Consider the following 18,314-nt stretch of genomic DNA (forward strand, 5'->3'; position numbering starts at 1 on the left):
TCCCAACACCAGCTAGGAGACAACCTGCAAAGGTCTAGCACAAAAATTATCTATCATAGCACCTTTTAACTCCATCCTTTTATGCAGGTTTCTTTTATGCAGGCAATTAATCAGATTTTTTGCGCAAGAACTTGACATTTCCCAGGTGGGAGGGTGCAAAGGCAAGGGCTGGCAGGTCTCCTTGCATCCACACTCAACTGGGGTTTTTTGAAGGGCCTATAGACATTAACTTGCAACCCAGGGGTCTACAAGGAAAAAGAAACGGGTCCATCAGGGGAAGCATCCCTATCTGTATGTTCCTAGTACTGAGATGATGAAACCACTCCGAGAAGCGTGTCTGCAGCAAGGTGTCAGAGCATGAACTGATTGGAGTCAGAGCAGCTCTGTCCTGCCTGCGCCAGGGAACTAACCTCAAGTCGTAAAATAGCAGAGAGTGAATAAACACTTGGTACTGGGGGGGTGAGCTTTCTCCCACCACTAACATCCAAAGGCAACCCAGGGTTCCCAAAGGGCTGCTTAGCTGGAGGTGTCCCCATGGGTCTCCAAACCCAAAGCAACACCCCTGTCCCCATGAGGCAGGCACAGAGCCAGACACGCTCTCTGGGGGCAACGAGAGCCCCTAGAGAGGAGTTATCCACTCCCATGTCTGCAGCACGAGGAGCTCGGGGCAGCAGTTACACTTACGTCTTTTGTAAAACAGCAAAGGGAAGGAGGAAAACACACGCACCCAGAAACAACCAGAGCAAACCAAAAGCGACATCTGGGCTCACAAGGGAAATTTGCATTGGCTTGTTTTAACTCGACGGCTGCGATAGCGATATACCTGCCCACAGCAAGCAGAGAAGGAGGTTCTGGCAGCAAAGCCAGGGGATCCTAATGGCCACATACAATTGAAGATGACAGAAATGCCATCCCTCACCAGCCGAGAGCCCCAGAGAAGAAAACAATAAAACCTGAGACAACAGAGGTAGGAAAAATCTCGGACAGGACCAGTCCTGTCCACTGAGCACTCTGCAAATAGGAGCACTCAGAGGACGGGGGAGCCACAGTCCCCAGCTCTTCAGAGAAGGAGCCCTCCAGCATGCTCAGCCCTTTCGTAGGTGCCCAAGTTCTTGCATACAAATGGATCAAGCCCAGGCAATGCCAAGCCCAGTGTACTACTGGATCTCCTGAATTTGGCTATTCCTAAGCACAGGGTGGAGAGCTGAGGTTGGGGTAGGTCTCACCTGCTCTTACATGGCTACACCTAGAGTAGACGGCTCTCTAAGGAAGTCCTATCTCCCTGCAGAGCCACTGGAGAGACAGAGACATCTTTAGAGTCCCGTTCATCTGTCCTGTGTAGACACTCTCTTTACCTTGCCACATAGACACAATCTTAATTCATTCCTCCCAGTGTTGAGGCAGATTAAGTCATCGCTGACTTAAAACCAAGTTTCAGACCTACATGGGGCTATTTATCCCAGATGCGAGATTACCGATTCACAGACTGAACCTCATCAGCTTGCTCTGCACCACTAAGGAAACTCGAGGTGCTCCCACCTCCTGCAGACGTTCACTGGAGGAGGGAGTGCAAGCTCAGGCCCTGGAGGAGCAGTTCATAGAAGATTTCAAATTATATCTGATTTCTGTTGCGGAAAAGAAAAACAGCAGCAGCAGCAATAGGTCAGTGCACGAATTCTTCCCACTCCTCATTAACTGGTATGCTAACAGAGAAGCTGCTAAACAAGAATAGCATTAAAAACATCTAGCTATTAAAGGGAGAAACAAGAAAAACATGGAAAATTCAGTGCAAAGGACTATGTAACCACATGTCATGTCTGACAAGTTAAAGAGCTCAGGAAATTCTTTCTGTCTAGGTCTCTTCCTTCCACACAGAAACAGCTACAACTACAAAAGAGAAGACCACAGTGACATGCATGCAGTAGCCACAAGGATCAAATCACGAGGTCACATTAACAAAATTTGTTTCGGGCTGGATACGTATTAAATGCATAGATCCCTCAGGCTTTGGAGGCAGAGCCCTCGTGAAGTGCTGGCAATTTAGTTTTAAGACATAATGACATGAGGACTTGTCCCTGTGGCTCAGGATGATGCTTAGCTGGGTGTGAAGACAGCTTTAGGACAAGCACACTGTTATTAGCCTGTCCTCTTTATGGACGCTTTATGATTTTTTCACAGCTCTCCAGCAAGCTGCTACATGAGGGCGACTTTCCCTGCTCCCCCAAACTCATACACAGCGAGGCAGCTTTCTGCAGGGGTACTAAGGCCACCAAGCAAACATGGTATGTATCTGGAAAGGGCCAACCTAGGGAAAATGAGCGCGATAGGGAGTGAAGTTCCTCCTAACCAGGTGGCTCCTGTGCTGTAAATGTCTCTGAGGAGCCTTGTCTGCATTTGCTCATGGCACCACTGGTCTCCGCCGTGATGCCAGCAGATAATTACAGCCACTCAGATATATCTCACCTCTCCCAGAGAAGAAAAGTCCCACTAACCAAAAATTCAACTTCAAGAGATGCACCAGGGCTTCTCAGGGATGTTACTGCTGCAGTGCCCAGAAGTACAAACCATGCTCCCCACTTGACGACGAGCCACTGTAGAGTGAGGACTGCTCCTGGACACAGCCAGTCAGCAAGCTCTTTCCCAACAATCTGTCCTAAGACCTCAGCAACCCCAAGACGGACAGACATCTCATGCAAACTCCTACCCATGCACCATATAGCCATGCCCCTTTAGCCAGGAGAGATAAGGTCGGCAGCAGGAATCTCACCAGCGGAGCCAGTTTGAGGGTTGGTTTTGCTGCCGATTCAATCCTGGAGTCTATATAAAGAGTCAGGGCAGGATCTGAAAGCGGAAGAGAGACACCCACTCCCAGGGAGTGTAACACACATACTGAAATAAATCGCTGCCTGCCTAAGGAGATGACTCAGGAGTCTCACTAGACCTTAAAGCACAAATCAGCGCTAATAAACCCAAGGAAATTTGGAGGAAGGCCCAGTGAGAGCTTAGCTGGACGATGCATGGCACTTGCAGCCCTGGCAGTGAGAAGCAGAAGGATGAGTGGCAGTAGAACTGAACCAACGCCCAGAAAAGCAGGAGCCATGTCAGCCTGTGTGGTCCTGCAGCCTACGTCCTTCAAGTAGGTGCCTGTTGTTTGGGAGAGGTTTTGTCTTTCACTGCCCCTCCTGGAACCATTCAGTGAGGTGTGAGAAGGCAACACGGCCTCACTGTCTGTTTGTCCAGCTATAACAGAGATACTTATATTAAACTCACTTGCTTTCCTCTTGAGTGAAAGATGGAGCGCTCTTAAATTCCTTATTGTGTTACTCAGGCCAGATAAAGAACCTCTGAGCAAGCTTAAACTCAATTAATGGCCACTTTGGGACGCTGAGTTGTGCAAAGCCCCATAAACATACAGGAGAAAAAGTCTCCCTGTGCTGTCATTTGACTGTCACATATAACACTAACAGAGAGAAAACCAATAAGCCTAATTCACAGCCCTCTGCACGCTGTATTTGTAAAGAACAGTAAGATTACAGCAAACAGACAAGTCCCCACAGTACAGGAGGATCCACATCCCAGAAAAATGGCCCCTTCCTACTCCAGGCTTGAAGTTAGCTCTACTGAGGTCTTCAGTACAGCCAATTTCTTGCTAAGAAAACAGATAGGCTGGTCCATGTCTCTGACAGTCTGCTCTAATCAAAGCCAAACCATCAGTAGATTGACCAGTACTTCTGTTCTAACATGGAAAAAATGAAGGCATGTTTCTTCCATCTGTTGATACCATCTCCGCCTTGCTCACACATAGACTTACCAACTGACAGATAAAGTAAGCAGTGATTTACTTACCCTGCACTGGATGGACCAAAGAGAAATACACCTGCCTCTCTCAATCCATCAGAGTTCCTGGGGAAACTCAAGACATCCAAGTCCGCAAACATTCGCCCAGGGTCAATTTTTATCGGCAATGCCTGAGGCCTGTCACTCCATGAAGGGGTATTTCACAAGAGCATGCCTAAAATCCTCCACCTCCCATGCTCAAATTCCCCTTCCGAGCTGCATTCTTGTGCAAAGCCTCTCCTTGCTGCAGCCTCAAAATCTGGGCCAGCCAGGATCAGTTAGAGGAAACCCTGACCTAAGATGCTCTTTCTAGTGACATCTGCAAGGTCTAAGATGTCATCCAAGATACCAGCCCGTTCCTGCAGGTTGTCTCATCATGTACATCCATTTTTCATTCATAAACAGGAAATTCATTAGGAGACCCTGAGTCTCCACATGGGCATTTAGTTCAGAAAACGCTTGAGGGCAAGTGAGGCTGCCCCGGGGAACTGCACTGATTGCCAGGCCTGGACAGAGGGTGAAGAGCTGGCACCTTCCAGCTTCACGCACAAGTTCTTTTGGCAATGATTTCCAAAGAGTTTAGAAAATCTAAAGTGCTCCTCCATGGTCTATTTACCACTTCTCTGGGCTTTTCTTCCCTCCTTCCACTAGCATCTCTAATCCCTACTTTCTTTTGTGAACTCAGTGAACAGAAAGAAACCAACCCACCAACTGAAAAGCAAATAAGAAGCTGGGCAAATACCATTAAAAAGAAAAGTGGAACAAAGATAACATTTACCAGCAGTCCCCCAACAACTATTTTATGCCTTCCATCTGTCTTGTCTGCTCAATACAATAAGATCCTTACAACAGAGACTGTCTCCTTTTGGCTTGACGTACAGAACATAAGCTTGTAGACTTCCATTTCTATTAGGGGTGCTTGCACACCACTGTAATATTAATAGAGCATTGTTTTCCCTTTGGTATTCATTTCAACTATTATTTGACCGAAATTTTCATTTTTCTTTTGCGCTACATATTAGTTTTCTAACCATATCAAACAGACGTTGCAACAAACATGCAGCAAGTATCTAGACACACACTACGGCATTCATACAAGAGATGGGGAAGAGGTGTACGTGAGTCACCTTTGAGTCAGGACTTTTTCGTGGGTACCATAATAACTCTACAAAGAGTGACAGCATATCCGTAGAATCTGCATTCGAATTGCCTGCCCTGCTGTGCTGATCTATTGCGGTGTGCGACAGCTATCGCCTCAGCCGTATTTTGCTTCGACGCTGTCAGGTTCCCAGGCTGGCAGCGCTTTATAGCCAGAAAGCAGAACTTCCAGGCAAATCAGAGTTTGTTTACAAATGAAGCATTTGTGAATCCCCAGGAACAAATGTCAGAAAGGCAAAATCTCTGCCTCTTTCAACCTGACCGCAGATCCACTTGTCCCAAAGAGACTAAGTGCCAGCAGTCCCACGGTGGACAGCTGGGCTCTTCAGCTGGAGAGCGATCTCTTCCCCTGCACCAGGCGGAGCAGTCATTCCCTCTGACCTTGTCTGTCCTCATGTTCTTTTGCCTGGTTCCATCCCTCCAGAGGATGTAAGAAACAAAGATTTTTGAATGAAGACTGACCATCCTACTGGGCACTTACCTCTGAGAGCCTAAACACAACTGCAGTTAGTAACAGCAATTAATATTTAGGAGGCTTGATTATCATCTAATTTCCACTGTGCTTGGGTTGCAGGTCCACCCATTGATTGGGGTTTACTATAGAGGCCCCTTTGTCAAAACAGTTTCTCAGATGTTCTTGAGTAAAGGTGGACCTTTCAGTTCCTGGACAGCCCATTTCAATGAGAATCAGGCCCATTTCTCATCTTGACCTTGCTTATCGGAATTTCCAAACAGTAGTTCTGGCTTTGAGTGTCACAGTTCCTACAGACTGTGGCAGAAGGTGGGAGATGCTTAGTGTCCCCTCAGCTCACCCAGGTTTCCATTTTGAAAATGGAGGTCAGGCTCTGTCTTCTCTTCTTGTTGGCTGGGCTCATCTGGCCCAGCTTTTACTACAAGACTGAAGTACATGGAGGGAACTTAGATCCCTGCCATCATCAAGAGAGAGAAATGGGCATCTCCAGAAGGCAGATCTGCCCACCTACAACCTGAACCTCCTTTGGGATTTCCACGAGGATCCCAGAACTCAGTAGTCCACCTAGCAGGTATCTAAGCATCTCTGATTCAGCGCTGAATTCAAGCTGAAAGCCTGTTCCACCTGCAATGCCTGGACACCACAAACATCAAATCAAAGGAAGTGACTGCTCAGGTACAGGACTTGCAAAGCTGAGGCTGATCCTGCACCCAGTAGTCCCAGAGAGCCCAATGTAACTTTAAGTCACCTCCCTACAGCAGCAAGAGTAAGAGGTGAGAATATCTCACAGGTCTTCTCTTCCATTTCTCATGCCTTGGAAAAGGCTGTCCTTTGCCTGACACCCAGTACACCCACCCACCCACCAGAAGTCATCGGACAGACACTGACCAACAGCTGACTCCAGCCTTTCCAAACACCTCCCTTAAGTCTAGAAAGGAAAGCATACGCTGATCTCCATCTTCCGCACACTCCCATTGCAAATACTGTCCCTTGTCGTGTCATAACACAGGGCAGCACAGGTCTGCTGATTCGTCTCCCTCACTGTGCGCTGCTGTTCCCCTGCTCCCCTTGGGACTGGGCCCATGGCTCTGACCAGGAATGCATTACGCAGGGCTTTGATGTATGGGGAAAGCTGGTTCAGAAGAATCATAAGAAAATAAACCAACCACCCAAGAGATGTCTAAAAAGCACGGTAGAGGCCGGAGTGATACTGAAAATAGATATCAGCTAGACGGAGGAATGTTTCAGCCTTCCTTGGTTATCAGCAGCTAGACAGTTAAAAAGCCCAGAGGCTGTAATAAAGCAGCTCTCCTCCATCCCAGCCAGTGACTTCCGCGTGAGACATTCCCCATCAGACAGCACTATATTTAATTAATTCAGTGCTTTAGAATAAATGCACATGACCTCCAGAAGCATCTTCAATTTATATATCATAGGATGCTGCATTCAGTTTACCCAGGGAAAGGCTGAGAGGACTGTGTGGGGAGCTGAGGTCACCTGGCAGCTTCAGTGAATTAATGATATCGCTTAACTCATTCTTACTGGAGAAAAATGACCTTTTCCTTTTAATCTAGGTGGACAGGAACATCCACCAAGGGGCTACATTCAAATAACTATTCCTGCAGTCCTGGTGGGGACATCCTTTGCCATAAGTGAGCGTCAGAGTAGCCCAAGTGTTTCAGAGCTGGAACGCGGTTAGGAGCCATTTAAATGGATAGCAGTGGAAGACCCAGCCGCCCTGGCTGGACTGCACGTCGATCCACTGGCGTCGCACCCGGCTGTCTTTCTGCGTTACCTAATTTTGCCATAGCATGCACGTGAGTCAAATCACCTTGCAATACAGCTCGTTTCTAAATACATTCAGACAACTCAGTTAAGGCCACCACTATAATCTGTTTTCAAAATACTATTTCTTTTTGACTGTTGAGGCCTAAAAGCCATTGCATTATCCTATAGCAATGTGAATCATTAGGGAAAGAAGGGGCTTATCCTGCTCAGTGCTGAAGATCTCATCTCTCTTCAATACATTGGGAATCAGGGGCATTCACAACAGGCAGGATCTGACTCACATTTGCATGAAAATCATGCCATAAACAAAATTTAATTCTTCGTAGGAATCACTCTCAGCTTCTCCTGCATCTACTCTACAGGAGATTACATACAAGAAAAAAGAGAACAGCGCATCTCCCTGCCTCCACAATTTTAAAGAGGAATCTGTCCCTCAAGAACCGACAGAGAAACCAGCTCAGCGTTTGGACTACCTTAAAAGGGATTATGCAAGGCTAAATGTTTGCTGCTTAAATCACAAAATGCAAGATAGAAACTTCTGTGCTTTGTTATCCTGGTAAGCCCCACTGATGTCTAACCAACAGGCTAACCCTCTACCCTACTTCTCCTGTCTGGCCAAAGCAACAGCAGTGGCATACTCAGCTATGCTTCTGCCCTCTGCTGCAATGCTAAAAAAAAAAATTTTTTTTAGCTGTATCTCTTTGTTTAAGCAAGTGTCCATCCTCTCTTAAGTATATGATTTGGGACCTGCTTTCTGGGTTATTCCTTCCTATGACAAATAGAGCCAAAGGAAGACTCATCTCGCTCAGGTGTGTTGCAATACAGAAAAGAGGTCATTTGGAGGACTGGTTTGTTTCTTCATTTTGCTCATGTCAGTGTGCGGCGAATGCGATGACTGGAACATGACACATTAAAGCAAGTGAAATCAGGTTGCTCCCACCAAGCTCTGACTAAGCAGCAGGAGAGGAGGCCGTGAGACATTATATCTTGAAGCTTTCCGTGCTCCCTGGGGTCGCACGAAGCCAAGGCCGAGACCATCAGGGCTGGAAGCCAAAGCCTGATGGTAGCAAGCCCTGCAGGTCCATTAAGCTCAACACACACAGGAGTTCTCTATGGGCAGCTCTATCCCACGTGCTTAATAGGACTCTCTGGATCAAGAAGAAAAGAATCATTGTACCCACTGTCAAAGGAGCAAAAATGAGAAACAAGAAAACTCCCCAAATTCAGACCCAATAAAGCAAGGTTTCATTGAAACTGCCCCACCCTCCAAGACAGGAATATTTCCCAGCCCTGAAGGAGAGATGTGTGGATTCAACCCTGAGTTTTGTCAGTGCTGCATAATCTTGCAGGGAGCCAGACCAACACACAGACGCTACTGCCAACCAATTTAAAGACTTCAGGATTCATTCCCAAATGACAAGGCACGTCCCTAGCTGTGACTGCCCACCTTGTCCTACCACAGCAACGGCGCTTTCTCCAGACGGGGTGAACGCGACCAAGGGGGAGCACTCCAGGGGAATCAGCATTCAGGAGGATCTGTATTGGCCCCACCTCCTCCCAGGAAATTTGCCCACTTTTGAGGTGGTCTCAGCTACTTCTCCTCCCTGATAGGAAAGCAAATGCAAGGGTTGGTGCTGGAGAACAAGGTACAAGCAAGGGAACATATGTGCCTATTGCAGTAAAATAAAAAAACAGAGGATGACTATAGTTTGTGCTCTACCATAGACCTGCATGCCGCCTTGCAACCTTCTCTGTCATCCGCTGCCAAGAGGGAGAATGATCCCACTAAAGGATAAGGAAACAGCCTGGAAGGGGATGCAGATGGAGCCCAGGCTAGGTCCATCTCTCCTGCAGGAAGCAGATTTATTCCAGGTGCTGCTAGGCAGGAACGAAAAGGAGCCTCCAATCATCCAGCACAGCGTTTCAGCCTGCGTGGAGCTGACCAAGCATCCCAACTCCCAGAGCCCTTCACAAACCCAGCACTGATTTTTCTTTTTCCTTTCAGGCTGGAACACTCAGTATCAGCATGTTTCAGCTGGTGGCAGCGGCCCATGCAAATAGACCACACTTGCATAAACGCGTACAGCTCTGGGACAAGGGTGGCCCTGCCGGTCACTGATGGACAGGCTGAAAGGTTGGCACCACTGTCACTGTAAGCAGCAAAACTCACTCTGGGTCAGCGCTTGCCACGAACCACGACCCCTCTAGGCTTAGGGCAGAGTATGGAGGAGCCAGAGCCAAACTATATTTACTCATAATTAGAGAATGCCTTAAAATAAGGAAAAGGAAAACAAAACCAAAAAACAAACAAGTGCAAAAAACCATGAGAGCTGACAAGAAACCCAATCAAGGCAGCAGAAAAACAGCGGGGGATTCCCAGAGCCTTTCAATGGGAGCCTGCGCAAAAACACACCCGAGAACAGGTCTGCACGAAATAAAAACACTCTCGTCAGGCCCTGAGGGACAGAAGGAGCAATGACAGAGACCACCTCTGCACCGAGAAACTCTGCAGCTCCCAGCAAGCGAAACCTCTCCGTCCTTCTCTCGCCGCTGCCGTTGGCGTGCGGCGGTGCCAGGCTGCGGGAGCGCTGAGCTGGCGGCCGCGAGCTCCCTCGAGAAGATGGCACGCAGCAGCCCAGCCTCGGCAGGGGCTCGTGGCCAGGACGAGGGGGCTTTCCAGAGAGAGACCGGTCTTCGGACTTAAACGGAAAAGACAAAATGGTAGAGGGATGGCATAAGAAAATTATAATGGAATTAGGCAGCCAGAGGGGAAATCTCCTTCTTCTTCATTAGAATTTAAGTTTGAGCCCATGCTTAATTAACTGAATGTATGGTGCATGCTATGCAGATAAAAAATGCACCCGGACTATTTTTAACTCAGCTAAAAGACACATTAAGGTTGTAAATTTAAAGCAGGAAACTAGGAAAGGCAAGAACTACATTTGCCCCGTGCATACAGCTTTAGAAGCCTCTAAATGAGTGAATATATTGTTTTCTTATTACTGCCCCAAGCCCAGCCCTCCCCTCCCGTCAGCTCAGGAACTTGAGCACAAGCAGCTCACCCAGACGATCAGAAACGTATTTCCAGATACACTTAGGTTAGGTGGGTACCAGCATAAGTTCCTGGTTTAGATTAGGACTGAGCATAACAATCTCTCCTAAAATAAGATGGGTGGTCGGGGTGGGGAGGGGGAAGGGGATCACTTTCAAGTGTTGGAGCCCTGGGAACTCAGCACCATGAAACACAGAACAGGTTACAATAAGCAAGGTCCAAGGACAAGGAAAAAAAAAGTTGTTGAACTATGAAGAGAAGTAAAATGGAATGATTTTGGAGGCAAAACGCAGAGAACTACCTCAGGGTCTAAGGGCTACCATCTCCCTCTAAAAGCCTGGACTACTCGCTAGGCAGGGTTTAACTTTTCAAATTTCAGCTGCATCTTGAACAGAATGAGGCCGTGTGCTGCACTGTTAAGGCTCTGCCCATAAGAAAAAAAAAAAAGGACCAGAGAGAAGGATTGGAAGATTCCCATCTTCCCAGGCTCCCTGGGATACAGGAAGCCCAAACCTCTGCGATCTGGGGTCCACCTCCAGCCACGCTCAAAAAAGGGGCCCCATCTGGCTCAGCCATCCACACAGGCACAAGGCTGTGGCAGAACTGCCGCTCAGCAGGCAGAGCTGGCGTAGACACCCAGGTCTAGCATATATATACAAATATATACGTGCACACACACATACCATGAGTAGGTCACCCAGGAGTGTCAGCATGGGAAGAGCTATTAAGTATAAACACGAATCACAGCACAGGAACACAAAATACTGCTTTTGCTCACGGAGGTTAATTTAGCGCTTTTACAGAGGCAACATCCAAGATGAGACTGCATTAAGGAATTTGGGGCTGGGGGGCAGCTGCATGGAATTTCCTTATTTTCTCATGCATGAAACAGTGCAAAGCGGAATGAGGGGCAACAGAAAGAGGAGGGGGGGGAAAAAAAAAATCACACAAACTGGAGCCAAGATGCAGCAATGGGAACAAATGCAACTTGCACCTGGATCTCAAGGTAGTGCACCAAATGCACAGCGCAATATCAGCCTGCAAAACAGGCTGATATACACCAGTACACCGATACTCTGTATTTAACAGAGGCACCTCTCATTTATGAAAACATGTCTATGTTGGAAGAGTCTCTATTGTTTGTGCTTTAACATTCAGGTGTAGGGAGGCTGCTCAAGTGCCTGAGGATCAAAGGAGGTAGCTGTCTCCGCTCTGCTGCATGCTGTGCAACGGCCAAGGCATCTCCGAAGCGCTCGCGAGCCCCAGGGAAATGCATGGAGCTGAAACATCTGCGGACGGAGACCTCCGGGCAACAAGGGCTGAGAGGAGGCAGGTCCACATCTGGAAATACAGCCAGGTCTATAAAGAGCTCTACAAGCTAAAAATCCAACATTGCAGGGTCAGCAACTCATTCATGCCGGAAATAGTTCCTAACTCTTAGTGCAAAAATAGTCCCTGTGAATAGCAGGAGCAGAGAAATGGGGTTGTTTTTAGACCGGGGCCAGTTATGGAGGGATTAAGCAGTGCAATGTCTGAGCCAGCCGGCAGGACAGGGCTCCCTGATCCGGAGTCTCCTTCAAGACTCCTGCACACAAGCACGCGGTATCAAAGCTAAAGGCTTGATACCTTGACTGTGTTCAAGGCTCTAGCACAAAACAGGGTTTCAGGCAAGAGAGGTCAGTGTGACCTACCGACTGGGACTCCGCACTGGTACTGAGGATGCCTGGGTTGACTCCAGTTCTCCCAGATATAAACTTTATGACCTTGAGCCAACCTCTTCGCCCTCTTTTTTTTTTTTTTTTGGTGTGCACGTGAGCAGTCACTAAGCCTTTTACCTGTCCTGTCTGGCTGGATTACAGAAACCCAGGAAACTATCCCTCCCATTCAAATACGTACAAACCTGGCACCGACAGTGCCGGACTCATCCAGGCAATCCCGGTGCATGGGAAAGGGGGATGACTGGTGGGTAAGCTTTATCCCAGTGACTTTGCCTGCTGTTTATCATCATCTTCACCTCTTCAAGCATTATATGAACAAACTGCCAAGGCAAAACCTATCAGATGAACAGTTCAGAAGACTCAAGTCCACCTAACTTCCTGATATGCCGTCAAAACTATTTGTACTGCTGATGCTTCACAGACACTGGTGCAATTCAGCCCCAAATTCAGCCTCCATTTCCTGACGGGTGCTCGGGGTGGGGGTAAGGCAACGGTTTTGCAGCAGTTCATCTGCTGCCTGCTGGGGCATCCGCACCAGCAAGGGAACGCAGGGAGGCAGCCCCAGCTCCTGGCACATCGCAGCCAGCGGTTTCTAAGCAGAGGGCACGACTCTGTGCGGCGTCCCGGCCGGTACCGGTGGAATCACGAGCCCAGCAGAAACGCACCGGCTCGTGCAGGAGTCGCCTGGAGCAAGGCTGCTGCGCGGCACGCGCGAAGCAGCACCCGGTGCTGGCCTGGCAGCCGCGGGCGGCTCACACGGGAAAACGAGCCCTGGCAGGAGGCAGTTTGGGGTGACCCAGTCCTGCCTCGCGAGCGTTACTCACTGTGACAGCTCTGCTGTGGAGCGGGCCCAAGCAACTGCCAGCTGCCACTCCGGACAGCAAAACACGTCAGAAGTTAAGACAGGGTTGCTGAAGATGCCAAAGACGCTTATAAAGCCCACACGGTCCTGGGCTATGCTTGCTGTTTTGCTTTCAGCCCTTTGCACTTTTCTCATTGCCACCCCAGCATTGCCCCAGCTGGGATTTCACCTGTGTTTAACAGCTCACAGCCCGTGTCACACGCAACGACGGCTCCATCCTCGGTGCAACCACCGGCAAACAGTGCAGACTCTGGATCCATCTGCAAAATCCTGCAGGATTTCACAGCACAAACCACCTACAACTCCAGGGGATGTCCCTGAGCACAGAGGATGCTCGCTCAGGACTCCTGGTGCTGGACTTAGGACTCCTAATTGTAGCAGCAACTGAGCTCCACAGCTGCTCCATTTTATCCTCTCCCATCTTCTCAGGGAGGACAAGCTCCTGCAACACCCCAAGCCCCTCAGAGGGGACAGCAACATTCCCACTTCCCTTCAAGACAGGCAGCGTTTTACCTTTTAGACTGGGCTCATCGAGACCTCCCTGGAAGGCCTCAATGTACAAAATGGCTGAGGAGCAGAAAACATTTCCCATCACCTTTTCTGAGGCTATCATTATGCAAAAGGGGGAAAAAAAAAAATAAAGAACACCAGAAAATCTTCTTGTCAGGGCTGACAGAGGCCCTAGCGAGGTCAAAAAACATGCAAAGCAAAAAAAAAAAAAAAAAAAAAAAAAAACCCCCAACCATCTGCACCAAGGAAACGAGCACCCAAGCCCACGCCTCTACCAGCACCCAGGCCTGCAGAAGAGCCTGGTGGGACTGTGGAAAGTCCCAGAGGGAAGGGAGTTGCAGTAACACAGCAATTTATCTTGACCCTCCCATTGCGATCCCCTAAACAACAGGAAGTCAACGGCGCTCCTCATGCAGTAATACCTTCAGATATAGGTGTTTTTCTGCCAAATGATGGGTCAGATGTGGCCATTTCTGGCTAAAAAAGGGGTGGCTAGGGAGGAGAGGGGGGGATGCGCACCCTGGGACTGCTCCTTTGTTTACCACTCCGGCTCCGGGCTGTCAGGAAGCCCCAGACACTGATTAGCATTTCTTTCTAGACACATCTCCAATTCAGCCGCTTCCCACGGCAGGCGGGGGGGACGAGAAATACCTCCAGAAGCCAGCGCAGGGCCACAAAACCATCCCCAAACCCCCACCCCTCGCAGCCACACACCAGCCAAAGATGGGGATGGAGGAGAAGGAGCGCTGGGGGGGGGCGGGGGGGGGGGAAGGAGAGACAGTGCCTGAGCGGAGCTTTTTGTTCCTCGCTGCTCACAGCATTGCTATGGTGATTTCAAGCAAGACGGAGGAACAGTCGCTACCCATCACTCCCGCTGCTCCAGCCTCCTGCACCGACCGCAGGAGCCTCCCCTTCCCCCGCCAGCTGGGGCGGACGGGGGGGGGGGACCCAGGGGGGCTGCAGAGACCTTGGGGAAGGCACTGCCGGGGCAGCTTGTCCCCCCCCCCTCCCCGGAGTTTCCTTCATTCCTTCCCCCCCCCCCCCCCACCACATACCCCTTCCCTGGACGGTGCAGCCCGGCCCAGGGGCAGCGCAGAGCCCCCCGGCCCGAGCCCCCCCGGCTCGGGGGGCTCCCGCAGCTGGGCTGCCTGCCGTCGCGGTGGCCCCCATCCTTTTACTCACACGTATGCGTGGTAAATGAAAGCCCAGCCCCGCGGTCTCTCCAGCACGTTGTAGAGGAAATTTTGCAGCTTGCGGTAAAAAGCATTCCTTTTGGGGGGCTTGCCGCTGCCCGAGACCCCGGAGCGGGGCTTGCTAAGGATGCTGCCCCGTTTGGTGCTCTCCGAGCCGGCGATGAGGAGCGCCCCGTCCCGGCTGGAGTCCGGAGCGCCGGGGTCCAGCCCCACGAAGCCCACCTTGAGCTTCTTCTCGGCGGCGGGCCCCGGGTAGACACCTCCGTTGCGGGATTTCTGCACCATGGCGGCGACCGGGACCGGAGCCGGGACCGCGGGCACGGCCGGGGGCGGCAGGGCGGCTCCGCCCGCTCCCCGCCGCCGCTCCGCGCCCGGCGCAGCCGCCGCCGCAGCAGCCGCTGCAATGTGCTCAGCCCACCGCCGGCCCCGCCGCAGCTCCGCCCGCCCGTAACCCTTTGCGGTCCTCGCTGGCCCGAGGTGGGGGGAAGGAAGGTTAACCCTCCCCCCCCCCCCCCCAAATCAAGCTCTGGCATCCTCCACCCCAAATCAGGCCCTAGAACCGCTCCCCTAAAAAAGTCAGGCTACGCCGTTTAACCCAAACCAGGAGCTGGCATCGTACCTCCAAGTCAGGCTCTAGCACCTCCTCCCACCCCCAAAATCAATCTGACATTCTCCCCAAAAGTCAGGCTCAGGACTTCCTCCTCCCTTCAAAAAATAAAAATAAAAAAAAAATCAGGCTTTGACATCTCTCCCCCCCCCCCCCCCAAGTCAGGCTCTGACATCCTCCCCCCAAATTAGAATCCAGCATCCCCTCCCAAAATTAGGTTTAGGAATTCCCTCTCTCCATCAAAAAATCAGGCTCTGACATCTTCCCCACCCCCCCAAGGCAGGCTCTGGCATCCTCCCCCAAAATCATGCTTTCAATCATCCTCCCTCCAGAATAGGACCCAGCATCCCCTCCCCCCAAATTCTCACAGGCATGCTCCTTCAGGGAAGCCCCCCCAAGAGAAGGCCTGGGTAATACATATGTGAATTATCATCTGCTCTGCGCAGGGAGAGCTGGGCACGCCCTGCGATGGGGTGCCTGTCCCTGGGGCTCCAACATAGTCCCGATGGAAGGTGTTGGGGTGGGTTTGCAGGAGGGACTAAAGGCCGTGCTCCTCTCTCTGCATCGCTGCTCAGACATGAGGCCCGCTTAACTGCGCAGCTGAATCTCCAGGTCCAAAGCCATTCCCTTTGTGCACACTTTCCCAGGGTTCAAGCTCATAATTCAGCTTATTTCATGCACTGAAGCTCCATCCTGATGTGGCCACCAGGTTGGACAGAGGACCAAGCGTCCAGCTTACAAAGTCCATTTCCAGATGTGCTGACCAAAATCAGCTCTTTAATGCCCCATTTTGGTTGTAGCATTTTTACATGGTACATTTTACCATATAAAATGGTATCGTGTACCATTTTCCTCCATACAACGCGGCTGGGTTGATGCCCCCAAGGAGTATTTCCTCCTCAGGCACCTTCACAAGATTCAGAAGATGACATTTAGCCTGAAGAAGCCTGAGATAACGCAGACGTATTTGCAGCACGCAACTATACTCCACAAAAAGTGATGATTGCGGTGCAATGGGAAGACCTGCAGCCAGAATCAAGCCCACTACCATCAGCAACTATTTGGGGGAGTTTTCTAACTGCTTACAAGCCAGCAAATCATAGATGATCTCTGAGCTGCATGTTTCTATATGTAAATAAAGTTGCAAGCTCAGATGACCCTCTTCTCTCAACACAAAGTATCTTGTCACAACCTAAGTATTTGGGAAGCGTCAAAACAGCTCGGTTTGCCCAAGATTTCATAAAGAGAAGGAAGCATGCAGAGCTGTGGTTCTGCCCCCTGTGTTGTTGGTGGCAGGAGCTGGAAAACCAATCCTGCCAGTCAGTATTGTTGATAGTTTTTTATATTTAAATGAGAAGATCAACCAAAGCTCCCAGAGTACATTTCCCAAGTCCTGGTTGTAGCTTTTTGGTTGTCTCCTTACGCCTCAGGAGAAACCCAACAAATTCTAATGGACTAGAGGAACATTGAGACTTAAATACCTGCCATTTACTCTCCAAATTCCATCCTGCACATTAAAAGAAGAATCGGCATGGAGCAGCCCTACATTTTTATGAACAGTATGTTTCCTGTGACCCATATTCTCTCCAACATATAGCTGAAAGAAGTCATCTCTGCAAGTCAGGCAGAAAACTAAAGCTGGGTTAAATAATAGAAAAACAGATCTGCAAGTATGTCAGTGAATAAATTAGTCAATTCAGCGAGGGGCCATTCTATTCATTATTTGTGAACACTTGTAAGATCATTATTGTTCTTTAATAGGGTAGCCAATTACAAATGTGCCTGGCACTAATGTACAAAGTGCATTATTATAGATCCAGCTACACAGTCTAAAAGCAGGAAATATCCCCCTCCACAAAAAGGCCAACAACAAACAGAGGAAGCAATTTTCAATTAACAAATTCAAGATTACAAATAGTCTGTGAGCCCTAAAGAAGAATCTAAATTCATCTCACTCCTCTTTGCCTAATTAGTCGGGCATTTGCAGTGTTGTGCTGCAGTGCAGCTTTTGGGTTCGCCTATCTCTGAGACTATCACAAAAACAGGAGTGGGCCAAGGGAAGGGATGAGATTTCTTCCCTCCTGAGCGCTAGATGGGCTGAGTGAGATGCCAGGAAAGAAAGAGAGAGGTCATACCAGCTCTCAGGGGTTGCCTAACTTGGGAGGGAGGTAAAACCTTAGGCGAAGACAATCAAGGCCCTGTAAGCAACTGGCACCAAGGATATTCCTCCGGACTATGGGAACCCAGCTGTGTGCATTAGCTGCAAACAGAGCAATCCTTGGGGAGGTGGAAAAGGCCTGAAGCCATAGGCGAAGACCTGATCTAGTCTTACTCCTTCCCTCTCTTCTCCTTGGGTGCTTCAGGTATCCTTGACACCTTCTCTAGAGGTGTTTCATGGCTTAACAGTGAATATAATAGTTGTGTGTTTAGAAGTAGCTTCGCTGAGTGGAAGGGGCTTTGCCTTGGGTGGCAGGAGAGCTGTATTGTGCTCCCTCTGTCAAAGTGTTCTGGGTCTGATCACATCAACAGCCACTTTCGTCCCTGCTCCTTCAGCCTGCAAGCTCCTAAGAGCACTCCCTCAGTACGCGCTTGCACAGTGCCTATCATGTCACAACCCCATTAGGAGCAGTGGTCTCTTGGGAACAACTGGAATACAAACATTCATACAGCTGAGATGCCCTGCCCCAGCATCTGGAGCAGGGCAATTTCAAAAATGAGGTCTGCTGTGTTGGTGCTCCTGCTAAGGGACAGAAGAAAAGGCACAGCTGCTAACACTGTGTGAATTAATGAAGTATATACAAGCAGTGCTGGGAAGGTGCTTTTGTCTGATCCAAGGGCATTATGTCTCCACAAACAAACAGAATTATTGAATAAGTTCTTTACTTCAACACTACTGATAGCTTTAAAACATGAATACCGTGGCAGATAGATTTCATCTTACCTTCAGGGTCTGAGCTATCAAGCTATGCAAAGTTACAGGAAGTTCATGCTTTGTCCTCTGGCAATTTTTGAGACATAGTAAGAAATGACTGGTATGAAGTGCATGGAATGACTCCAGGGATATCTTCCTATTTGAAGCACAGAACTGGAGCCCTTTCTTCAAGCCTGTACAACAAT

The 18,314-nt window shown here is 49.5% G+C and overlaps 1 protein-coding gene across 7 annotated transcripts in view; it reads right to left on the reverse strand.

Moving 5' to 3' along the window:
* The window catches only part of KCNQ2 (potassium voltage-gated channel subfamily Q member 2), an 83,369-nt gene extending 68,451 nt beyond the window's left edge, over nt 1-14,918 (reverse strand). For all 7 annotated transcript variants that reach the window (XM_068912304.1, XM_068912301.1, XM_068912303.1 and 4 more), the window contains exon 1: nt 14,580-14,918. In XM_068912304.1, the coding sequence (XP_068768405.1) occupies nt 14,580-14,875 (296 nt within the window). In that variant the 5' untranslated portion in view covers nt 14,876-14,918. The remainder of the gene's footprint in view (nt 1-14,579) is intronic.
* Nucleotides 14,919-18,314: the final 3,396 nt, after the last annotated feature.

Source organism: Struthio camelus, chromosome 18, assembly GCF_040807025.1.
Source record: "Struthio camelus isolate bStrCam1 chromosome 18, bStrCam1.hap1, whole genome shotgun sequence".
Lineage (NCBI taxonomy): Eukaryota > Metazoa > Chordata > Aves > Struthioniformes > Struthionidae > Struthio > Struthio camelus.